Below are 23,006 nucleotides of genomic sequence, written 5' to 3'. Positions count from 1 at the left end.
GGCATCCCACATCTGCGCATGTCCAAAAAATCTTCAGATTATTTTCAAGCCAACTCCTTCAATGACCTTTAGTGCAGTTACGATTTTTTTTCTGCCAATTATAAATAGAATGTCGAAGTAGACTACCCACCCCCATATTTTAACCCCTCGGTCTTTCATAGCTGAAATACACAACACATAGATATTGTTACCAGTGTGTTTACACAATGATGAAGCCACTATTTTTACACTTCTGAACCAATTTTTTTATTGTATCTTTATTTAACTAGGCAAGTCAGTTAAGAACAAAATCGTAATTACAATGACGGCCTACCACGGCCAAAACCTAACCAGGAATCCCAATCACGGCCGGTTGTGATACAGCCTGGAATCGAACCAGGGTCTGTAGTGACCCTTCTAGCACTGAGATGCAGTGCCTTCATCTGCGCCACTCGGGAGCCCAATTCATGATAGATGTAATGGCATTTCCGAATACGTTTTTTATTGTCGAGACTAATTGTTTCATTGTTTTAAAAATGGGAATATAGGCTATATTATATTAAGGTTGTTTTTACATGTGAAATATAAGTGTCCAATACACAAATCCCAACAGAAGTCAATCGGCATACTGTATAGTCAAAGATAAAAACCTGTTTAAGCCTGGAGCCAAAAATGCTTGTCTAACAACTATTTGACTTTCAAATAAATGAACGAACGTGTAGGCCTATGCATGTGCTACCCCCTTCTTTGAGAATTCCATTGGCACTGTTTCTGACTGTTACAGTCGTGTCTTGACATACTAACCTTTTCTTTCGGTTAATTCTGTGTTTTTATAAAAAATTATACTATTCAACATATAATGAAACGTAACTCAAAGTTTAGTGTGTACGAGAGACAGAATGTCTTACTGATTACAAGGGAATTCAGTGTCACATACTGCACAGAAGTAGTATTTATTTCATGGTATTCATTTAAAAGATAAGTCAAAAAGGTATCGTTTTTTAACAGCTCGGTTTGTGTTGTTTTTGTAATGTTAGTGCATAAAGTCGAAACTGTTTCCGCTTGACTGAAAACTGAAAACGTTTATGCACTTTATTAAAACACTTAAGAGTAGCCTACATGAGATAAAACCATTGATATTCATTGATAAGTATCTCATGATCATTCTGTCAGTCAACCAAACCCTTGTATTCATGTGGTTCTGAAGCAAATTGGGGTACAAGGGCATCATATGGTCCCAGTTCGGCCCATGTGTCCAAAGTCCCGAATTGAAGGCAACTCAGCAAGGCATAAACATTTTAAGTTTCCATGAATTGAATTGTATTATCAACCATAATATGACCAGGGTTTCTTCATGACTATGTAACAAAAGCATTGCATTCAATGGATATTGCATTAGAAGCAGGCCTATTGTCCTGTTACATTTTTTAGAATGCCTGATGTACTGAAGTGACTCTTTTATTGCTCTCACTTATTGACACATATTTACCATGGCTACTCTATTTGGAAGATGAACCATTTCATCAAATAATTGTTATAGCGTTCAAGCATTTACTGTAGTCAATACTATCCTCTAGTGGTAGAGCGTGTGTAGGCCCACTCGCCAACTGAATGGGAATAGACAGACATGATAAGGGTATAAAATAGAACACATTTTAAACTGTCTTGAACTGGGTATCATATCTTATGAGGATATTCTTTTGACTAAATAAATGTACATTAAAACTATGTATGATTGTTTGAAAACTATAGCTTCAACAGTGTATGGTGGAGGTTTTAGGCCAGACTGTGAGTAAATCAATTGTTTTAAATTGCGGAACAATAATGCAAAATCTAAATTGCGCAATATAGACCTACTTGTTGGATCATGATTTTGGGAAATCCTGCAACCTCCCTCGGCTGTCATCATCCCATAACAGTGCTAGAATGAATGAGCATCATCTTCCACTTGCAACTCAAACAAAAAAATAGGCCTACCGAATAGTCTGAGTTGCCTAGCCACCACCGGCCTCATCCGCACCCCTCTGGTGAAGCGAATGCCTCTCCGCGGCTTCGCGCCTCCGGGTCCATCCCCGTGGAGGGAAGTGTGCATGTGCACGTGGTGGTGAGGTGCTGGTGACAGATGGTTGGTTTGTAGCGCGCGGTTTAATCTGCCAGAGAAGAGGTTTTAACAAGTGCGCGGGGGAACGGATTATCCCCCACGTGCGACGCATGCATTGCACGGGCCACTGCCCTTTGTCTGTGTGCCAGTCAGAAGAAAAGTGATGGTTTGTCTCTATATCTCAATAACTCCCAAGTTCATCTAGCCTGCCTTGACAATGACCATGGAGTAGGCCTATCATAAACCATTGGATTGAATGAAATGCCATAGGCCTATTGCAAACCCACAGGCTATGGCTAATGATTGAATAAGTAATTAATCAGTAATTAATTAGATGCCAACTTCCTCATCATTCCATAACTGGACAATAGTGGCTTCATGACAAGGCACTAATGCACACAGCCCCTTAATCTCCAACTAAAGGCCACTCAAAATCCGTTTTGCTTATTAACACTAGAAAGGCCGTGAGGGATTCCACTTTGAGCCAATGAGTAGTTATTCTGACTGCAAAATAACAGTCTTATAAATACATTTCATATACTATTGCACAAATAATCATTTGGTTGTGTGTTATGAAGGTTTGGGTAACATTAGAATATGTTACCCAATAAAACAAATCCAAAATCATTTTCATTGGTTTATGTTAGTCTAGGCTATCTGTGGTGCACATGGAACAGTTATACTTGGAAAAGGTGACATTTTGAAATAGAGATAATCTCTTGGTTTTTTTTAATTATTTGGCAAAGGTAAGTGTTTTGGAAACCTCAGAATCTGCTCTTTCTGATAGTATATAGAAGTCAAAGGGTCTTACCTGCATGTAACTCTGTATGAGCCTCAGAGGATTTGAAAAAGTCAATTTTTGGTGCTCTGATTCCCTGCCTCTGTGTCAATTCCAACTAAACTGCAATGTCTCTTCATATTCAATTTGACAATTGACAATATTGTCACCCATCAGATTATTGCCTATTTCATTTTGTATTTAGACCAACTCTATTATTAGATTTGTGAAATAATGTTCAATATAGTTTAGGTATCGTTTAGATGGGCCATCAGGCTGACTGCTGGTGGAAGAGAAAGAAGAAAGAAATACCTGTCCGTTAAAAACTGGATATGACACAAATTCTGTTTCTGATCTCGAAATTCTAAAAACCAATGCATGTGATAAATATACGTACGTAGGAAAAGTAAATGACGGAGGGTGGCATTAGTTTAAAAACCGCAGAGATATTTAAATATAATTAACTTGCACTCAAAATGACTACCTCAACGCTTAGTGTTAAATCCACTATTGTTGTGTCTCATCGTGTGTAGGACACATCATCTGACTGCTGTATTATAGATCATTCATATTACAAAGGTTGTCCATTTAGATTAAATTATAGCCCAAAACTCTATAGCCTACATGTGATTAGAACGTGGTAACTGATAAAGAGTATTTCAAATGGGGCTTGGGACATTGGATGGCCCCCTACTGCGGAGACAGGGGCGTGTGACTGCATTAACAAAAGGAACAAAGACCGCCTGCGCTCGCAGAGAGATCCAAGGAATTCAACAGCAGGAGGTGACGTCAGAATCACTCATTTTGCGGTGTTGTCGCTCTCAAAAACATTTGATATGTTGTAGAACAATTACCCATGTTCCGAAGTTTAGTTTTCGCATTTTCGGGGACTTTTTCAGTTAGCAAAATACTTTTGCATTAACTTCACAAGAGAGACATTGAGCAGTGATAGCATGGCAAATTCGTTGTTTTGTTTTTCTTGAGGATATACGGAATTTCTCCTCGCAAACAACAGGGGAAGTGCCCCCTGTCCTTTGTCTGACACGGGTGTTTTTAAAGTATTCGACATGGACATTTACGGATACAATGGTGTTTTTCTGGTCAAAAGACTATTTAATAATGCAGCTTTTGAGATTTCGAACATGTCAGACATTACGAAGACGAATCCTCAGGGATGCGATAACGGGGCTTTGACAAACAGATTCGGAGTCTTGATTCAAGGGTTGCTGGCCATAGTTGCCTTCAGCACATTGATGGGTGAGTATCTTTCAGAAGAGAACGTAACAATGTTTCAATAGTTTATAATTGTATAGGCTAACTTATTGTTTCGAAATAGCAGATCATGTTTCAAATAAAATACTTAAAAAAATCACTTCTAAAGGGAACATCAAGGGTCTGCTCAGCCAAGCACCGCACTGTTATCTACTGCAGAGCTACACTCCATCTATGAGCACGTGGCAGTTTGTTTGTTTATGCTATTTGACGTTTCTATCCGATTGGCTGCTGTTGCACTTTAGAAGGCTGATAATGCATATATAATTCTATTATAATCCATTTAAATAGTGTATTATAAGAATGTTTCCCGTATCCTTTTATGTGCCAGGTTTAAAATATTCAACGCCGCTGGTAGCCATCATCAGTGGCATATCAACACAAATGTAAACGATCTCTAATGTATCCTATAACTATTAGACTATTGTTTACAAGTAGTTTATAAGTCTACAATCTATAAACCCGTTTAATTTGTATTATTCTTATAATTGAAATGCCTCTTCAAGACAGGGGTGAACGTTTATGCTGTATGATGGGAAAAAAATCAGTTTTGAGAAGGTGGTCATAAAATCCTATAGAATACATAAATGTCTTTTTGAATATAAGAGGCTCTGTCTATATCTCAGTCTACAGTGAGATGACATTTTGTAGTCATGTACTTTACAACAGAGTGATTTATGTCAGAAAGGGGTCAGACTCTAAAGGTGAGTGGAGGATCAATTAGCTTTGACCTCCTCACAGTTACTTATTAGTAAGAATATCCATATTTAGCCAGCATGTAAGTACTTTACCAGCCAGAGTACCCAAGTCTGAAAATCAAGGGTCTACTCAGCCAAGCGCTGCACTGGTATGCACTGCAGAGCTACACTGTCCATCTCAATGCCTCTCCTCTGCTTGGCAAGATGCGTCCATCTTTGTTTAGAGTCCTCTTCCTCTTGGCTATTTTGGTGACTTCCTCCCATTGACAGACCACTGGCCACACCTTTTGCGTGCCAGAGTTCTTGCATACAGTTGCTATCATTTTATGCCAGGCACCAATTCTGGCTTTGCATTCTAACCTTCAGATAGTTTTGGGGTGATAATGAGTCAAACTGCAGCCACAACATGATGATTGGTATGTGAACAGTCACACACTCAGACCTTGTGTTAGCTGGGGAGAGAGGAACAGTGGGTTCCTGTTAGACACGTAGCCCTGAGCTACCAGTGTCCTGATGGGGATGGGTGGACTGAGGGAGCATGTGGTTCTGACTGTGCCTTTCTTTATCCATCTCTCCTGGACCCACAGAGGACATGTACACACACACACACACACACAAATATAGCGTTTTTCACTCTTCTATGGCTGTCTCTCTCTCACTGCGTCTCTCCGTCTCTCTCTGTCTACAGTGAAGAGGTTCCATGAGCCCGTAGGGGTCAGAAGACCATGGAGGATCTGGTGAGAGTGGTGTTTTTATTACTATTTCTTATCAGAGTCTGTATCAAATCCCCAGGGAAGAACAGGAGACCGTCGGTTGATCACATGGCTGAGGATCATAGATTCTTTTAGATTTAGAGATGTTAATGTTTGTTGCTTGACTCTTATGTATCTGGCTATTACAAGTCACCATGGTGATGACCAGCTGAAATTTCACCCCATCTCTACAGGTTTTATGACACGTCCAAGCAGGCCATTGGCTCTCTCTTCATCCACTTCGCCAATGTGTTCCTCTCCAACCTCACAGAAATGGACCCCTGTTCCCTGTGAGTCCATAGCTGTGATTGGACAGGTTGGCAGAAACCACCTGCCAATCTAAAGTCTCAACCACTCATTATGATAAATAAATAAGGTGTTCTGTTGTCACATACAGCAGATGGGTGCAGTGAAATGTGTTGTTTTACACGTCCAACCATAGTAGTATGGTGCCCCTAGAGCAAATGCGGTGTTAAGTGCCTTGCTCAAGGACACATTGACAGATTTTTCACCTTGTCGACTCGGGTATTCCAACCACTGACCTTTCGGTTACTTTCCCAACGCTCTATCTGCTAGGCTACCTTTTGCCCCATGTCAAATAATTGACCGGCTTCCTGGTGGGTTTCCACAGGTATCTGATGAACTTCCTGCTCGATGCCACGCTAGGCATGCTGGTCATCTGGGCGGGGGTCAAGGTTGTCTCCAGGTTCGTGGAGTACAAGCAGTTCACACTGCTCACCTTTGGAGAATACGGTGAGTCTCCTAGACATCTGTTTAGGTCGTGTCAAATGTTTGGAGGTTGGCCAAAGCATAGACTACTACTGCTCTGTGACTGTGTCATTGGAGAGGGTTGTGCCAGTTATTTTTCGGGAAATATGTCATGAAGGTTGACTCTTCTTCCTTTCACCACTGGAGGCCGCTGTAGGCTCATGAGAATATTGCATGAAAAACATCCTCCGAAGGGCGATGGTGGCAATAGTGTGGGATTAAGTTCGAGCCAATTGCTGCACTCGTTCCGTCCATAAATTTGAATCTGAATACAGAACCAAAATAAGATTTGAAATGTTAGTCTGTTAATCTACTGTATTCCACAAGGTCATTTTCTTCTGTATCTGCACATGGTTCTGTTTCATGCTGGTTTTTCCATTGACTATTATGATCCAACGGATTGTAAATGCAGCTGTGCCTTGACCACTGGCCAAATATTTTAGTGGGCTTTTAGTTTCCATCTGATCTGTATCACGCTCCCTCTGTGTGCTGACCTTTCCCCCAAAAGCTTGCTAGAAATACTGTCTCTGTCATAACTATTAGTCCTGAGAACTAAACAAATAGTAAGACATTTATCTGTTTGTGTAAACCCACTCTGTCCTCTTAAAGAGCTGAACAACATGCAATCATGGCAGGCGTTGTCTTTTGCCTCTTTTTTTCGCAGTTTCTCTTATACCTTTCTCTCTGCTGTCTCACTTCTCTTTCTCTCTTGTTTTGTCTCTCTCTCGTCTGTCTGTTTCTGAGGTGTTCCCAGGCTTGGAGAGGGTTTGTTAATGACAGAGACATGTCCCTGTCTGTGTACACTGAGATGAAAGAGAGATGCAAATAGTACACATGGGGACGTGTTTAGACCAGAACACTGAGTTTGTGGGTTTTTGTGTGTCTCTGTGTGTATGAATGTCAATGTGTGGTTGTGGCAGTCTGGCGTCAACCTCTCTATGGCTGATCTTCCCCAGGTGACGATCGGAGTCCGTTGGTCAGTGTATGTAGTTGCAGTGTGGTCATTAAGTAATGGTCTGTTCTGTCTCACCAGGTGACCCTCCCCAGGCTGCAGCATGGCTCGGTCAGTGTGGTGCCTACCTTCTCATCATGGTCCTGGAGAAGAGTGTAGTCAGCTTGGTCCTGCTCATTCCTGGATGGACCAACGTGAGTAGGCCCACCATACCCACAATCACCTGCTCCAGGGACATGGGCTAACCCAGATCCTGAGAAAACTGAGAGACTACCCACTCGAGGGAGAGAGCGGAAGTGTCAGCCATGTTCTTTCTTCTCTGTTCTGTGTTTGAAATCTCTGGTGACAATTTAAAGTCAACAAAAAGTGAAGCCTGAAAAACAAAGGGAGGATGAAAGGTTTTGGAGAGAACAAAGAGAAAGAGTTGTCCCTAGAACAGAATGGGAACATTGACCTTCAGCCAAATGAATATCATCCGGCCTCTGGGACTAGGGTCTTGTTTGGTTGATTATTTGTTTGAGGCTGTGGATCACCTTTGTGTTTTAGGGTCATTGTTGCTCTGTTCACTGCTCCTCTCTTGAAGAGTCGTTTAGCTTTTTTCAGTACACTTATATCTTCTTTTTTTTTGACACTGGGGCTTTTTTCTCAGGGTGAAAAAGGTGGGGGGAGGGCAGCGGCAGCCCAAACTGTCATTAACATAGCTCATCCCAGACAAATCGAATACTTGGAGCATTTTTCTGTCTCTCTCTCTCTCTCTGACATGGTGAATACCACATAATCATCACATTAGCTCCAATCTCACTCATGTTCCACGGTAGAGAGCCAAAGAGATGCTCCTTCTATTATAGTGCAAAACATTGACGATCTAAATGGCATTGGATGACAGTCGCTTGTGTAACACGCCTGTTATTTTGCCCTGCCCAAATTGAAAGTGTGTGTGTGTTGTGACGCTGTGTTTCTCTGCACACTGATGTTCCAGCTGCAGTCTGTGTTGCTGGACTACATCCCTAACCCTCAGGTGGAGCTTGTGTTGGTCATGCTCATCGTGCCCTTCATTGTCAACGTGAGTCTCACCTTCAGTCTCAACGCTCTGCATAATGTTGTGTATACGTCACAGGAGGCTGCTGAGGGGAGGACGGCTCATAATAATGGCTGGATTGGAGTGAATGGAATGGTCTCAAACGCATGGAAACCATGCGTTTGAGTCCGATACTGTTCTTTTCATTCCATTCCTTCCATTACTATGAGCCGTCCTCCCCAATTAAGGCACCACAAACCTCCTGTGGTATATGTAGTGTCTCAGACAGTGCATAAAGCTTATATTTCTGGATAGAAAACCTGCATAAAGTTTACAGAATACAGTATGCAGGCTTACTAGGCTACAGTGATCATTCTGTGTCCACCACTGCACCGGTTCTACTGACTGAGTTTGTTCTCTGTGTGACCCTCTGTAGTCCATCATGTTCTGGGTGGTGGACAGTCTGATGATGAGGAAGTACAAGACTCTGAAGAGCCTGGTCGACTCCTGCGACTCCTCGACCAAGGTCGACTCCACGGCGCCGTGGGTTACCGGCGACGAGTCACGGGTGAGAGTCAGTTAACTAGAGATGTCCCCGACTAAAAAAATAATAATGTTGGTCGACCGAAGGCCATCTGTTCTTTCGACCAATTTTATAGTATGTATAGAAACACCATATGTGTTTTTAATAAAATCAGAAATATATGCATTGAACTTGTCTGATACTTTAAGATCACTGTTTGATGAAATAAGACACAAATGACTGAAGAGGGGGCCAGAGATCACGATAACAAGAAGAAAAAAACCTTAACCTGTCCCGACCATCCTCCTCCCGCTCCTAATGGCTTTCGCAGATTCTGCCGTTACTCTCCTGAAGTTGCCGGTAAATAGGCTACATGAGGAGTCGGCAACATTTTTCATGTGGAATGCCAATTTATCTTACCATTTCTACCGATCTGCGTGCCAGTTATGGTTTTCATGTGCACCTTTTTGTGAAACATTTTCATTTATAAAAATGTCTTCGTACCTCAAAATCATTGTCATGTGGTTAATCAAAACTATGTAAAAAGAGCCTATAAAGCCAACAAATAAAAACATTGCTGCCCGCAGGTAGAAAATGTCCTGATTTAAAAATGAATATCCTATAAATCACATTGGCTACGCATGGCCTGTCTGCAGCGAACTTGAAACATTGTATAAACTATTTAACTTGGGTCTGGCCTGAAACTCCTTGCAACATTGTATCAAATATTTTGGGCCCTCAAAGTTGTCCATGCTAGTGAGCTCGGAACAGACACAGCAGTAGGCTATTTACGTAAGGGATAAGAAGTAATCAGGTTGGCCTATATTTACGATGTTTCCACTGGGTCAGAGCATGACATTTTTCCCTTTCACGCTGAGTGGTTATTGAAAGGGAGAGAGCTGGAAAGATTTTATTTGAAATACATTGGGGAATTGTTTATTTTAAATTCATGTAAAAACAATTTGTTTGCTTGCTGTTTGAGGTGGGGGAAAAAAATACTTTGAGAAGCTCTGCAGCTCATTAGTGATCGTGCGTTAAACCAATCAGAAATAGTATCAGATCCCCAAATGGGCACATTTATATGCCTATGTTTGCACGCAGACCAGGTAGCCTATAGACCTACTTCTATGTGTCATCAGCTGCGCTCCAAACAAAACACAATGAAAATGTAATGACGTAAACCAACATTTTGTTTCTCACAAGTGTAGCATAGGTTGTGCGCTCTGCAAACAACGTGTCCACTCCAATAATGACAATAGTAAAAGTCTGGAATAATATATTTAATGCATTAACAGACATTACCGTAACCAGACAAACTTTGGTAGATTACAAATGTTAGGAATGAACTGTAAATGGACTACTGGTGATATACGTATGTAATCGGGAATTGATTGAAACTAACAGTCAAATGCAAGTTATGAAACAATGAATGTACACAAATTGGGAGGGAGCCCATTCTGGAGAGAGACGTGCAGCCACACTCTCTTCTTAGACTGTGCCACCCCGCGGCCTCCGCAATGGATTAGTCTCGGCCTCCGTAATGGATTAGTTCACTGGGATGGGCACGAATAAGACTGGTGTCTCGTGTGCCATTCATAAAAAAAAAATATATATGTGTGGATTCGGCTATTTCAGCCACACTTGTTCGAGCACACAGCTATGCAATCTCCATAGACCCGTAGTGAAGAGTTCAGTGACTTTCAACGTGGCACCGTCATAGGATTCCACCTTTCCAACAAGTCAGTTTATAAAATTTCTACCCTACTACAGCTGCCCTGGTCAACTTTAAGTGCTGTCATTGTGAAGTGGAAACTAGGAGCAACAACAGCTCAGCCGCGAGATGGTAGGCCACAAAAACTCACAGAACGGAACCGCCTGGTTGCTGTAGTGTGTAAAAATCGTCTTTCCTCTGTTGCAACACTCAATTCCAAGTTCCAAACTGCCTTTGGAAGCAACGTCAGCACATAACTGTTCGTCGGGAGTTTCATGAAATGGGTTTACATGGCGCGCACAAGCCTAAGATCACCATGCGCAATGCCCAAGCGTCTGTCGGCTGGAGTGGTGTAAAGCTCGCCGCTGTAAAGTTTGGTGGAGGAGGAATAATGGTCTGGGGCTGTTTTTTATGGTTCGGGCTAGGCCCCTTAGTTCCAGTGAACGGAAATTTTAACACAACATACAATAATATTCTAGATGATTCTGTGCTTCCAACTTTGTGGCAACAGTTTGGGGAAGGCCCTTTTCTGTTTCAGCATGACAATGCCCCCGTGCACAAAGCGAGGTCCATACAGAAATGGTGTGTCAAGATTTGTGTGGAAGAACTTGACTGGCCTGCACAGAGCCCTGGCCTCAAGTACATCGAACACCTTTGGGATGATTTGGAACGCTGACTGTGAGCCAGGGCTAATTGCCCAACATCAGTGCCCGACCTCACTAATGCTCTTGAGGCTGCTGCGGGTACTTGCTTCCATTCAATGTTCTAACGTCTAACTGAAAGCCTTCCCAGAAGAGAACAGTCAGCAAAGGAGGGACCAACTCCATTTAATGACCATGATTTTGGAATGAGATGTTTGACTAGCAGGTGTCCATATACTTTTGGTCATCTAGTGTATATTTGCTACTGCTCGACTAAATAATCTTGGTTGCCAGCCTATCTCCCAAACAATTGACCATTCAAATAATTGGGGCCAGCCCTACGGTTAACCATAAGAGGGGACTGCAGATCTCTGAGTGCTACTGCTCTGTGGGATCATGAAGGGATGCCGTTTGATGATAAAACATTAAAGCCCATGGGTGTAAGAGAGACTTTCCCACCAAAAATCGCAACACTCCACATCCCCATGGGACACTGGCTCATGACGTCTGTGTTTGTTGAGAAAGAAAAGAAACGGAGTGTGTGTGTGAGTTATGATAGATGTCCGTCACAGTGATTTAGCCTGTCTGCACCTGTTTTATGGGGGCTTCCACCCTACACACACACACACACACACACACACACACACACACACACACACACACTGCTTTCTGGGTCGGTCTAAAGGGCAACTGGCCCACATAGTTACTGTCAAGGAAAGACTGAGTCAGGGAACCTCAACCTCCTCTCCCCCTTTCACTCCATTTTTGTTTGTCTCCGTATTCTCCCGTCAATTTGTGGTGTTGTTTCTCTGTGGGTCCGTTACCCGAGTTGGATCGTGTCATGTGAAACGGAGTCCATGTCCTGCTTGTCCCTGTTGATCTGGAATATAAGAGTCTGATTATCACAGCAATGTTATTGACATTCCTTGTTTGGTAAGTGATGGATGTATGGAGCTAGATCGGCCAGACAGTTGTCACATCGTTGAGTCAAGTGTCTTCTGTGTTGTAGAGTTGCTCCTAATCTGTTGATGTAGTCTACCGTAAGTGTGTGATCACCTTGTTTCATTGGATCCATTGTGAGAATTGTATTTGGTGGGAGAACAGTTAGTAGGTGGTGAATAGTGATGTCATTATGATATTAGTTAACTGTCTCCAGTGGGTGTATAGTGTTCCATTTGAGTGGCTGTGAAATCATGTACTGTATATTGGAGTAGTGAGACTATCGACAGAAGCCTTCTGTGTTGGGTAATCAGACAGAATTGCCCTCCTCCAACGCATTCAATGTATTACTGTCCTCTCTCTCTTTCTCACCCTCCCTCTGGAGTCACAATGATGATGACAGACTGGCAGTGTTTCTCTCTCCCTCCTCGTCCCTGGTACTCTGCCAAGCAGCAACAAATCATCCCTTCATCCCGGGAATAAAAGTGACATTTGGAATTAATTTCCATTTGTTGATGTCATGAAAAGAGGAGGGGAAGATGGTTCTCTCCCTCTATGTCCATGGGAGAGAGGAGGGCATTGATTAGGGAGAACTGTTGGAGTTTAGTTGGGCTGTGTGTCTGTGTGCAACGAGTTTGATTTCAGTTCCCGATACGGTCTGTAGGATAGTGTTTGGAAAGGATTTCATCCATGGTCAGCTGTGGCCATATGGTGTTCAGAGTAGGCGGTTTTACTTTTATCACAACAAAATGTTTGAGAAACACAGACACAGCATCGGTAGTCTGACCTCTTGGTTTGAGTGTAACTGAATGAAGATTTATTTGGGATTGGCCTCATATTGGGGAGAGAGGAAGGCTGGGCAAGCCCCCTTTCTGCCTCTGCTTCTCCCATTACTATAATCTCATCCAAGATGTCTGCATTGGGCACACACACTCGCACACATGCATGCACACACTACCATAATCTCATCCAAGATGTCTCTGTATCCAGCAAACAGTGCATTCGGAAAATATTCAGACCCCTTGACTTTTTCCACATTTTGTTACGTTATAGCCTTATTCTAAAATGGATGTAATAATTTTTTCCCTTCATCAATCTACGCTAGGGTTGCAAAGAATTCAATGGAATTGCACAGTGCAATCTTCCATCACATGCACAGCTGATTCTCAAGATCTTGCACACTAATGAGATTCTATTGAGCCCACACTACTACACCGTCTGAGCCAAGGACTACATACTTTCTGGTAAGTTTTGATTATAATACTGGGTGGGGTGAATATATTTTATGACATACATTATTTTTTTGTTAACTAGTAAATAGTAGCTTACAGCAAAGAGTGTTTAAATTATTTGTAACTTCTTAACAAATTCTGCTAGTTAGTTTTTGCTACCATGTGGGTTTCAGCTTGCTTGAGCCTGCTAACTGAGTGTTAATTCACGTGTTTCCATATATGTTACATTTTAACACATTTATCTTACAAAGGGGTTGTTTAATCTAACTGCTTAACTATTTATCTGTATATTGAAGAGCATTTTTATTTATTTTCTACACTTTTCTTTACAGGAAAATGCCACGGGCACTATCTGATGTGTGGAGACATTTCACTGCAGCTAATGTAGATGGAAAAGCTGTGAACATTTGCAAATACTGTGCCAAATCATATGGAAAGAATGCAACAAAGATGGAGAATCATCTGGCCAAGTGCATAAAGTTCCCTCAGCACTCACAACAAGCAACCTCTGACAAAAATCCCTCTACTTCTATTCAAGGCAAAAATGATTAACCAGACACCTTATCGATAGCAGTAGCTCATGGTCCTCCTGGAATCAGACATTTATTTTGTCTCAATGGAGGAACATAGTCAGAGATGCTGATGAATGTCTTGCTCGAGCTGTGTATGCAACTGGTTCACCTCTGATGCTCACAGGCAATGTGTATTGGAAGATATTTCTGAATGTTCTTTGCCCAGCATGCACATCTCCAACCAGACATGCTTTATCTACTCATTTGCTGGATGCAGAGTTCAACAGAGTTCAAGTGAAGGTCAAGCAAATCATAGAGAAAGCAGACTGTATTGCAATCATCTCTGATGAGTGGTCGAATGTTTGTGGGCAAGGAATAATTAACTACATCATCTCCACCCCTCAACCAGTATTCTACAAGAGCATAGACCAAAGGAGACAACATACACACCGGTCTCTACATTGCAGGTGAGCTGAAGGCAGTCATCAATGACCTTGGACCACAGAAGGTATTTGCACTGGTGACAGACAATGCTGCGAACATGAAGGCTGCTAGGTCTAAAGTGGAGGAGTCTTACCCTCACATCACACCCATTGGCTGTGCTGCTCATGCATTGAATCTGCACCTCAAGGACATGATGGAACTGAAAACAATGGATACAATCTACAAGAGATCTAAGGAAATGGTTAGGTATGTGAAGGGTCATCAAGTTTTATAGCAGAAATCTACCTCACCAAGCAAAGTGAGAAGAATAAGAGCACCACATTGAAGCTGCCCAACAACACATGTGGGTTGGTGTTGTCATCATGTTTGACAGTCTCATGAAGGGGACGGAGTCTCTCCAAGAAATGGCCATATCACAATCTGCCGATATGGACATGATCCTCTTGATGAGGCTATCCTAGATTATGTATTTTGGGAGAGTGTGGTAAGCAGCCTGAAACTCCTAAAACTTATAGCAGTAGCCATTGCACGAATTGAGGAAGACAATGCCATCCTGTCTGATGTTTAGACTCTGCTTTCAGATGTAGGGGAAGAAATCCGTACTGCCCTGCCCACTTCACTGTTGCTCCAAGCAGAAGAAACTGCATCAAATGCATCAAAGCGTGAAGACTTCTGCCTGAATCCCATACACTCCGCAGCGTACATGTTGGACCCCCAAGTATGCTGGCAAGAGCATCCTGTCTGGTGCAGAGATCAACAAGGCCTATGTCATCACTACTGTGTCTCGCCACCTTGGCCTGGATGAGGGCAAGCTTCTTGGCAGTCTGGCGAAGGACACTTCCAAGCAAGGGCTTTGGAATGGAGATGCAATATGGCAGTCGTGCCAACATATCTCATTAGCCACCTGGTAGAAGGGACTTTGTGGATCTGAGGCTCTTTCCCCTGTTGCCTCCATCATCGGGCGGCGGGTGGTTAGAGCGTTGGGCCAGTAATCGAAAGGTTGCTAGGTTGAATCCACGAGCTGACAAGGTACAAATCTGTCTTTCTGCCCCCGAACAAGGCAGTTAACCCACTGTTCCTAGGCCATCATTGTAAATAAGAATTTGTTCTTAACTTACTTGCCTAGTTAAATAGAAAATCCTCCAAATCCCACCAACATCAGCCGCCTCAGAGCGCAACTGGTCCTTGTTTGGGAACACACACACACAAGCACGTAACAGGCTGACCAATACAAGGGTTGAAAAAATGTTGGCCATCTGGGAAAATCTGAAGCTTTTTGAGCCTGACAATGAGCCATCCTCAACAAGGTTGGAAAGTGACAGTGAAGATTAGGCCTCAGTGTCTGATGTTCAAGAGGTGAACATTGAGGAGGTCCAGGGAGAAGACATGGAAGCCTGAGAGGAAGACAACCAACTTTAGTTTCTAGACTACCATTTTACAGATGTATGTTGAGAATGTTTTTGGGGGATGCAATAGATCATTGGGATCATTATATATTCCCTTTCTTTTGTTGTTTAGTGAAATCTTCCCATTTTAATTTAATAATTTGCAATTGTCTACATATGTTAAGGTAAAAGGTTTGTTTCTGTCTACAGATTATATGGTAAATACAGTAGCAAGAAAAAGTATGTGAACCCTTTGGAATGACCTGCATTTCTGCATAAATTGGTCATCAAATTGGATCTGATATTCATCTTAGTCACAACAATAGACAAACATAGTGTGCTTAAACTAATAATACACAAATTCTTGTATTTTTCTTGTCTATATTGAATGCATAATTTAAACATTCGCAGTGTAGGTTGGAAAAAGTATGTTAACCCCTAGGCTAAGGACTTCTCCAAAAGCTAATTGGAGTCAGGAGTCCTCTATCCTGGAGTCCAATCATTGAGACGAGATTGGAGATGTTGGTTAGAGCTGCTTTGCCCTGTAATAAGCACTCACAAAATTTGAGTTTGCTATTCACAAGAAGCATTGCCTGATGTGAACCATGCCTTGAACAAAAGAGATCTCAGAAGACCTAAGATTAAGAATTGTTGACTTGCATAAAGCTGGAAAGGGTTGCAAAAGTATCTCTAAATGCCTTGATGTTCATCAGTCCACAGTAAGACACATTTTCTATAAATGGAGAAAGTTCAGCACTGTTGCTACTCTCCCTCTAAGTGGCAGTCCTGCAAAGATGACTAAAAGAGCACAGCGCAGAATGCTCAGTGAGGTTAAGAAGAATCCTAGAGTGTCAGCTAAAGACTTACAGAAATCGCTGGAACTCGCTAACATCTCTGTTGACGAGTTTACGATACGTAAAACACTAAACAAGAATGGTGTTCATGGGAAGACACCACGGAAGAAGCCACTGCTGTCCAAAAAAAACCATTGCTGCACGTCGGAAGTTTGCAAAGGTGCACCTGGATGTTCCATAGCACTACTGGCAAAATATTCTGTGGACCGATTAAACTACAGTTGTTGTTTGGAAGGAACACACAACACTATGTGTGGAGAAAAAAAGGCACAGCACACCAACATCAAAACCTCATCACAACTGTAAACTATGGTTGAGGGAGCATCGTGGTTTGGGGCTGCTTTGCTGCCTCAGGGCCTGGACAGCTTGCTATCATCAATGGAAAAATGAATTCCCAAGTTCATCAAGACATTTTGCAGCATAATGTTAGACTATCTGTCCGCCAATTGAAGCTCAACCGAAGTTGGGTGACGCAACAGAACAACGACCCAAAACACAGAAGTAAATCAACAACAGAGAATGGCTTCAACAGAAGAAAATACGCCTTCTGGAGTGGCACAGTCAGAGTTCTGACCTCAACCCGATTTGAGATGCTGTGGCATGACCTCGAGAGCAGTTCACACCAGACATCCCCAGAATATTGCTGAACTGAATCAGTTTTGTAAAGGTCCAAAATTCCTCCTGACCGTTGTGCAGGTCTGATCCCCAACTACAGAAAATTTTTGGTTGAGGTTATTGCTCCAAAAGGAGGGTCAACCAGTTATTAAATCCAAGGGTTCACATACTTTTTTCACCATGCACTGTGAATGTTTACACGGTATGTTCAATAAAGACAAACGTATAATTGTTTGTGTTATTAGTTTAAGCAGACTGTGTTTTGTCTATTGTTGTGACCTAGATGAAGTTCAGATACAATTTTATGACCAATTTATGCAAAAATCCAGGTATTTCCAAAGGGTTCACATACTTTTTCTTGCCACTGTATATCCAATGCAAAAAACATCTACACTTAAATGGTATTAATATTAATTTGCAAATATTTCCATTAATTCTCATATATTCCCATGGAAAGATTCCACCTCTGAATAGTCCCCAAAATGTGCAACCCTAATCTACACACCATACCCCATAATGACATAAGTATTCAGAACCTTTACTCAGTACTTTGTTGAAGCACCTTTTGGCAGTGATTACAGCCTCGGGTCTTCTTGGGTATGACGCTACAAGCTTGGCCCACCTTTATTTGGGGAGTTTCTCCCATTTTTCTCTGCAGACCCTCTCAAACTATGTCAGGTTGGATGGGGAGGGTCGCTGCACAGCTATTATCAGGTCTCTCCTGAGATGTTCAATCAGGTTCAAGTCCGGTCTCTGGCTGGGCCACTCAAGGACATTCACTTGTTCCGAAGCCACTCCTGTGTTGTCTTGGCTGTGTGCTTAGGGTTGTTGTCCTGTTAGAAGGTGAACCTTCGCCTCATTCCTGAGGTCCTTGGTTTTCACCAAGGATCTCTCTGTACTTTTCTCCATTCATCTTTCCCTCGATCCTGACTAGTCTCCCAGTCCCTGCCACTGAAAAACATCCCCACAGCAAGCTGCTGCCACCACCATGCTTCGCCAGGTTTCCTCCAGATGTGACGCTTGGCATTCAAACCAAAGAGTTCAATCTTGGTTTCAGCCGACCAGAGAATCTGGTTTCTCATGGTCTGAGAGTCCTTTAGGTGCCTTTTGGAAATTCCAAGTGGGCCGTCGTGCCTTTTACTGAAGAGTGGTTTCCATCTGGCCACTACCATAAAGTCCTGATTGGTGGAGTGCTGCAGAGATGTTCCACAGAGGAACTATGGAGCTCTGTCACAGTTACCGTCTGGTTCTTGGTGACATCCCTGACCAAGGCCCTGCTCCCCGATTGCTCAGTTTGGCCTTCAATGCTGCAGACATTTTTTGGTATCCTTCCCCAGATCTGTGCCTCGACAGAATCCTGTCTCAGAGCTCTACGGACGATACCTTTGACCTCATGGCTTGGTTTTTGCTCTGACAGGCACCGTCAACTGTGGGACCTTACATAGAGAGGTGTGTGCCTTTCCAAATCACGTTCAATCAATTGAATTTACCACAAGTTGACTCTAATCAAGTTGTAGAAACATCTCAAGGATGATAAATGGAAACAGGATGCACTTGAGATCAATTTAGAGTTTCATAGCAATACTTATGAATACGTATGTAAATAAGATATTTAAATATTTGTAATAAATGTGCAAAAATGTCTCAACCTGTTTTCGCTTTGTCATTAAGGGGTATTGTGTGTAGATTCATTTGTAAAAAAAAAAATGTAATCCATTTTAGAATATGGCGGTAATGTAACAAAGTGGAAAAAGTCAAGGGGTATGAATACTTTCTGTTTGTGGAATTATTATGCCATAAAGGCCTTTCCAGAAACTGTATGAAATTGGAATTCCGCTTAGTTGGGATTATATGTGGTGGAGCACTGGTCTGGACAATATTCCAGACAGGGAATAAAGTGGGATTTTATAGTCTTGGAGTGGGAATAACAGCACACCAGACCTGGACACATCACCTCATCTTGGCCGACAGCTGCTCACATGTTTGTGTGACGGTGTCTCTATGTTTGTGTATCTATTCTCTGACGTGTTTCTCCCTCATCCAGGTCCTGTTGACAGTCGAAACAGACACTGAGGAGGAGGATAGTTCAACAATGGTCCGAGGAGGGTCCCGCTCTAGCCTCCCAGTAGTGGGCATAATACCTAGCTGGGTGGAGGTGTAGCTCTGGTATCCTTCTCTACAAGACCCTGACACGTACGCTGACCCGAGCCACACATACGCTGACCCGTACGCTCCTTCCAGAACACACAGATGTGCTTTTTTTCATTGTACACATCCCAATGATGTCTTTGATGACTTGGCTGTTATGAGGATGTTGAATGTTATATGAACTATGCTTGATGAAGAAGACAAAAAAAAAGTCCTTCGCCCTTGCAGTCCCTGTTTACCGAAACAACAAGCTCGGTGTGGCTATAAAGTGTATCTTAATGGAGATAATTAGAGAGCACAGTGTGAGCTTGAGGGAACACGACAGTGGTGATGAAAGAGTAAATCTGTCCTCTCTCTCAGGGGGATTTTGTGAAAAGGGTGTTTGTTGATCTCCAAAGAGCTCTTTGACATCATACAGATTACTGCTTGGTTCAAACCTGGACATACAGCGTCTAATAGTCTGTAATTAAATGCGTTAACAGTCTGTTTTGGACCTGTAGAATCCACTACTAGTGTCCTTGTCTCCTTTCCTCCTTCGCGACTAACAGGTGGAAGGGCTGGATAGTTTCAATCATTGATTTCATCTATCACGTCCACTCAGATCAGTTGTTTGACTATTGTAACTCAGCTGGAGGAGTTGGACCTTAAAGTTGGAAATGTTTTATCTCTGAGTTGGACTGTAGTGGTCTGGTCTGGAACAGTTCTTCACACTGTCTCCAGAAGATGTTTAACAAGGCGGAAAATGGTATTCTATGTGGAAAATGGACCAGATCATTTTATATTCCTCATGGATGTCCATTTGGGATTGATTTGGACTTATACAAATATTTGCAATGTTTCTACTATGAACTAAAGAGCTTAGTGATATGGAGTGATTTTGAACATTCTAATGTATTTTCTTATTTATTTTGTCTATTTTACATATTTTACTCTATTCATATTACTTTGGGTTAAACCTGTGGTAATGACATGTAATGGGAGATTTTGAAGTGGTATGACCGAAATGATCACAGTCAATTCAGAGATTACCTGACATACCAAAATAGTGTTCAGGTTACCATTTTAATGTTCATTCTTATAGATCACATTTCTCAATCATTGAGCTGTTAACTCTAACATGAAAATACAGTACTGCCATTTTTTGTAATGATTTAATGATGTTCCTGGAACCATTTAATGTCTTAGTGATGTGAAAGATTCTGATTGTGAGACTGTCATTTCACGTGACCTCAAATGTGTAGAACAGCTACTGTGAGGACCTGCGACACTACATTTATGCTAATTATTCACTGTAAAAAATAAAATGACTCATGCTCTGTCTATAACATATATTTTATTTAGTGTTACTCCAATCCATCATGTATGTGTTTTGTGGAAACAGAATTTTGAATTGTGACTGAATGTTTAATGGATATCCACTTGAAAGTGCCATGTTTGCTATAATATATTCATGATTCATTTATGATACAACAAGAAACATGTCTTTGTCTTTTGTCTTAACTGTTGTCACTATTGTTTGTATTATAATTTAAATTCAAGTAAAATTGTATAATAATAAAAACCACGAGTGTTGAATACCTTTGGTGGCTCGGGTCAGCCCGGTGGCTGCTGAGCTCGATGACAGACACCTGAGCGGGACGCAGAGTAGTACACCTGTGTGGGGGGGGCCAACGGGCCTTTGACCCCAAACTGATGACAGGAGGGGTGAGGGGGGTGGTGAGAGGGGGAGATAGTCATTGGCACAGGGACTGGTAGAGGAGATAGTTAGTTAGGGGGGTGTCTGGTGTGATCCTAAGCAGAGTGTCGCTACTTGAGCTTGACCAGGTTTACATGCTTGCTCTCCCAGTGAGCACCTAACCCTAGCATGCAAAGAGCCTGCCTTCCTGCAATGACTAAGGCCTGGGTTCAGTCCCAATACGATATGTAGACAATGCGGCTGTTAAACGCAATTCCGATTGAGCAGCGTTTACCGTGAATATGAGCTCTAAGAACATGAGGACATTTCCTTTAAAGCCCTGATGGGATTAATTCAGTAGGATGGAGCACAGTACTAGTTTTGGGTGTGATTCCTGCTTGGGCCACATACAGCACATACTTATACTAAATGTTTGTGTTAACTGTTGGTTACTTTCATAGAACTGTTTACTTGGTAATGTTAGTATTATGTTTCAAGTGTTCTCACAATCTAGAGCTGTTCAGAAAAAAGTTGATCTTTACAAATAAATATTGTTTTTATGTTTTACTTCCTTAACACACAAAAAGTTCATCCGGTTCAATAAAGGTTATATTTACATGTACAAAATGACAGTATAAAACGATACACGTCAAACAATGTCCTTATTACATTTATATTAAAAATAGTACAAAAATATATTGAAGAATATTGATGGTTGGTTATTCAGTGCAGATACCCCTGAGGAAAAAACAACAGGAAGTAGGCAACAGGAATTGGATTGAAAGACATGGTTAGAGGGGGATGGGTGGATGGGGTAGTAGTATAGAAAATGATAGAGGCCTCTAGTAGCCAAAAGGCTGTGTTAGAATGGGCTGTGCTATTGAGGGCATCAACCATTTTAATGAAGTCAACTGGGTGGGACTTCCAACTTCATTAACTGATCCCTCCTGGTGACCCAGTTGGAGTCATGTCCTACTGGGTCATTAGGAGGGATCAGCCAATTGTGAAGAAGAAAATTGACTACTTTAAAATGGAGATGGCACTGCCCATGATGTCACAGACGCTACAGTTGAAGTCGGAAGTTTACATACACCTTAGCCAAATACATTTAAACTCAGTTTTTCACAATTCCTGATATTTAATCCTAGTAAAGAATTCCCTGTCTTAGGTCAGATAGGATCACCACTTTATTTTAAGAATGTGAAATGACATAATAATAGTAGAGAGAATGATTTATTTCAGCTTTCATTTCTTTCATCACATTCCCAGTGGGTCAGAAGTTTACATACACTTAATTAGTATTTGGTAGCATTGCCTTTAAATTGTTGAACTTGATAAAAAAAATTCAGGTAGCCTTCCACAAGCTTCCTACAATAAGTTGGGTGAATTTTGGCCCATTCCTCCTGACAGAGCTGGTGTAACTGAGTCAGGTTTGTAGGCCTCCATGCTTGCACACGCTTTTTCAGTTCTGCCCACACATTTTCTATAGTATTGATGTCAGGGCTTTGTGATGGCCACTCCAATACCTTGACTTTTTCGTTGTTGTTTTTTTGCCACAACTTTGTAAGTATGCTTGGGGTCATTGTCCATTTGGAAGACCCATTTGCAACCAAGCTTTAACTTTGGCTTGGAAGCCTCCCCCTTTCTCCTCCAAACATAACGATGGTCATTATGGCCAAACAGTTCTATTTTTGTTTCATCAGACCAGAGGACATTTCTCCAAAAAGTACGACCTTTGTCCCCATGTGCAGTTGCAAACCGTAGTCTGGCTTTTTTATGGCGGTTTTGTAGCAGTGGCTTCTTCCTTGCTGAGCGGCCTTTCAGGTTATGTCGATATAGGACTCGTTTTACTGTGGATATAGATACTTCTGTACCGGTTTCCTCAAGCATCTTCACAAGGTCCTTTGCTGTTGTTCTGGGATTGATTTGCATTTTTCGCACCAAAGTACGTTCATCTTTAGGAGACAGAACGCATCACCTTCCTGAGATGTATGACGGCTGCGTGGTTC

At 42.0% G+C, this 23,006-nt stretch overlaps 1 protein-coding gene across 2 annotated transcripts; it reads left to right on the top strand.

Moving 5' to 3' along the window:
* Nucleotides 1-3,605: 3,605 nt before the first annotated feature.
* LOC109864630 (store-operated calcium entry regulator STIMATE) lies at nt 3,606-20,799 on the top strand. 2 transcript variants are annotated; one of them, XM_020452487.2, is made up of 8 exons: nt 3,606-4,115; nt 5,517-5,565; nt 5,775-5,870; nt 6,212-6,333; nt 7,382-7,494; nt 8,280-8,363; nt 8,755-8,886; nt 19,219-20,799. In XM_020452487.2, the coding sequence occupies exons 1-8, from the start codon at nt 3,926-3,928 to the stop codon at nt 19,333-19,335; spliced, it is 903 nt and encodes a 300-aa protein (XP_020308076.1). In that variant the 5' UTR covers nt 3,606-3,925; the 3' UTR covers nt 19,336-20,799. The 2 variants fall into 2 exon arrangements, with proteins under 2 accessions (XP_020308076.1, XP_031687627.1); XM_031831767.1 differs by lacking the exon at nt 19,219-20,799 and adding an exon at nt 9,051-9,365.
* The last annotated feature ends 2,207 nt before the right edge of the window (nt 20,800-23,006 follow it).

Source organism: Oncorhynchus kisutch, linkage group LG9, assembly GCF_002021735.2.
Source record: "Oncorhynchus kisutch isolate 150728-3 linkage group LG9, Okis_V2, whole genome shotgun sequence".
In the NCBI taxonomy this organism is placed as follows: Eukaryota; Metazoa; Chordata; class Actinopteri; order Salmoniformes; family Salmonidae; genus Oncorhynchus; species Oncorhynchus kisutch.
Note: the sequence above shows the minus strand (reverse complement) of the source record. Positions and strands in the feature narration are given on the sequence as shown.

What these genes read in the sequence shown, in the direction of transcription:
- LOC109864630 (XM_020452487.2), top strand. Translation starts at nt 3,926, where the DNA reads ATGGACATTTACGGATACAATGGTGTTTTTCTGGTCAAAAGACTATTT. An exon ending in TCATTCCTGGATGGACCAAC is followed by an intron (nt 7,495 to 8,279) that starts GTGAGTAGGCCC and finishes CTGATGTTCCAG; the next exon opens with CTGCAGTCTGTGTTGCTGGA. An exon ending in TCGTGCCCTTCATTGTCAAC is followed by an intron (nt 8,364 to 8,754) that starts GTGAGTCTCACC and finishes GACCCTCTGTAG; the next exon opens with TCCATCATGTTCTGGGTGGT.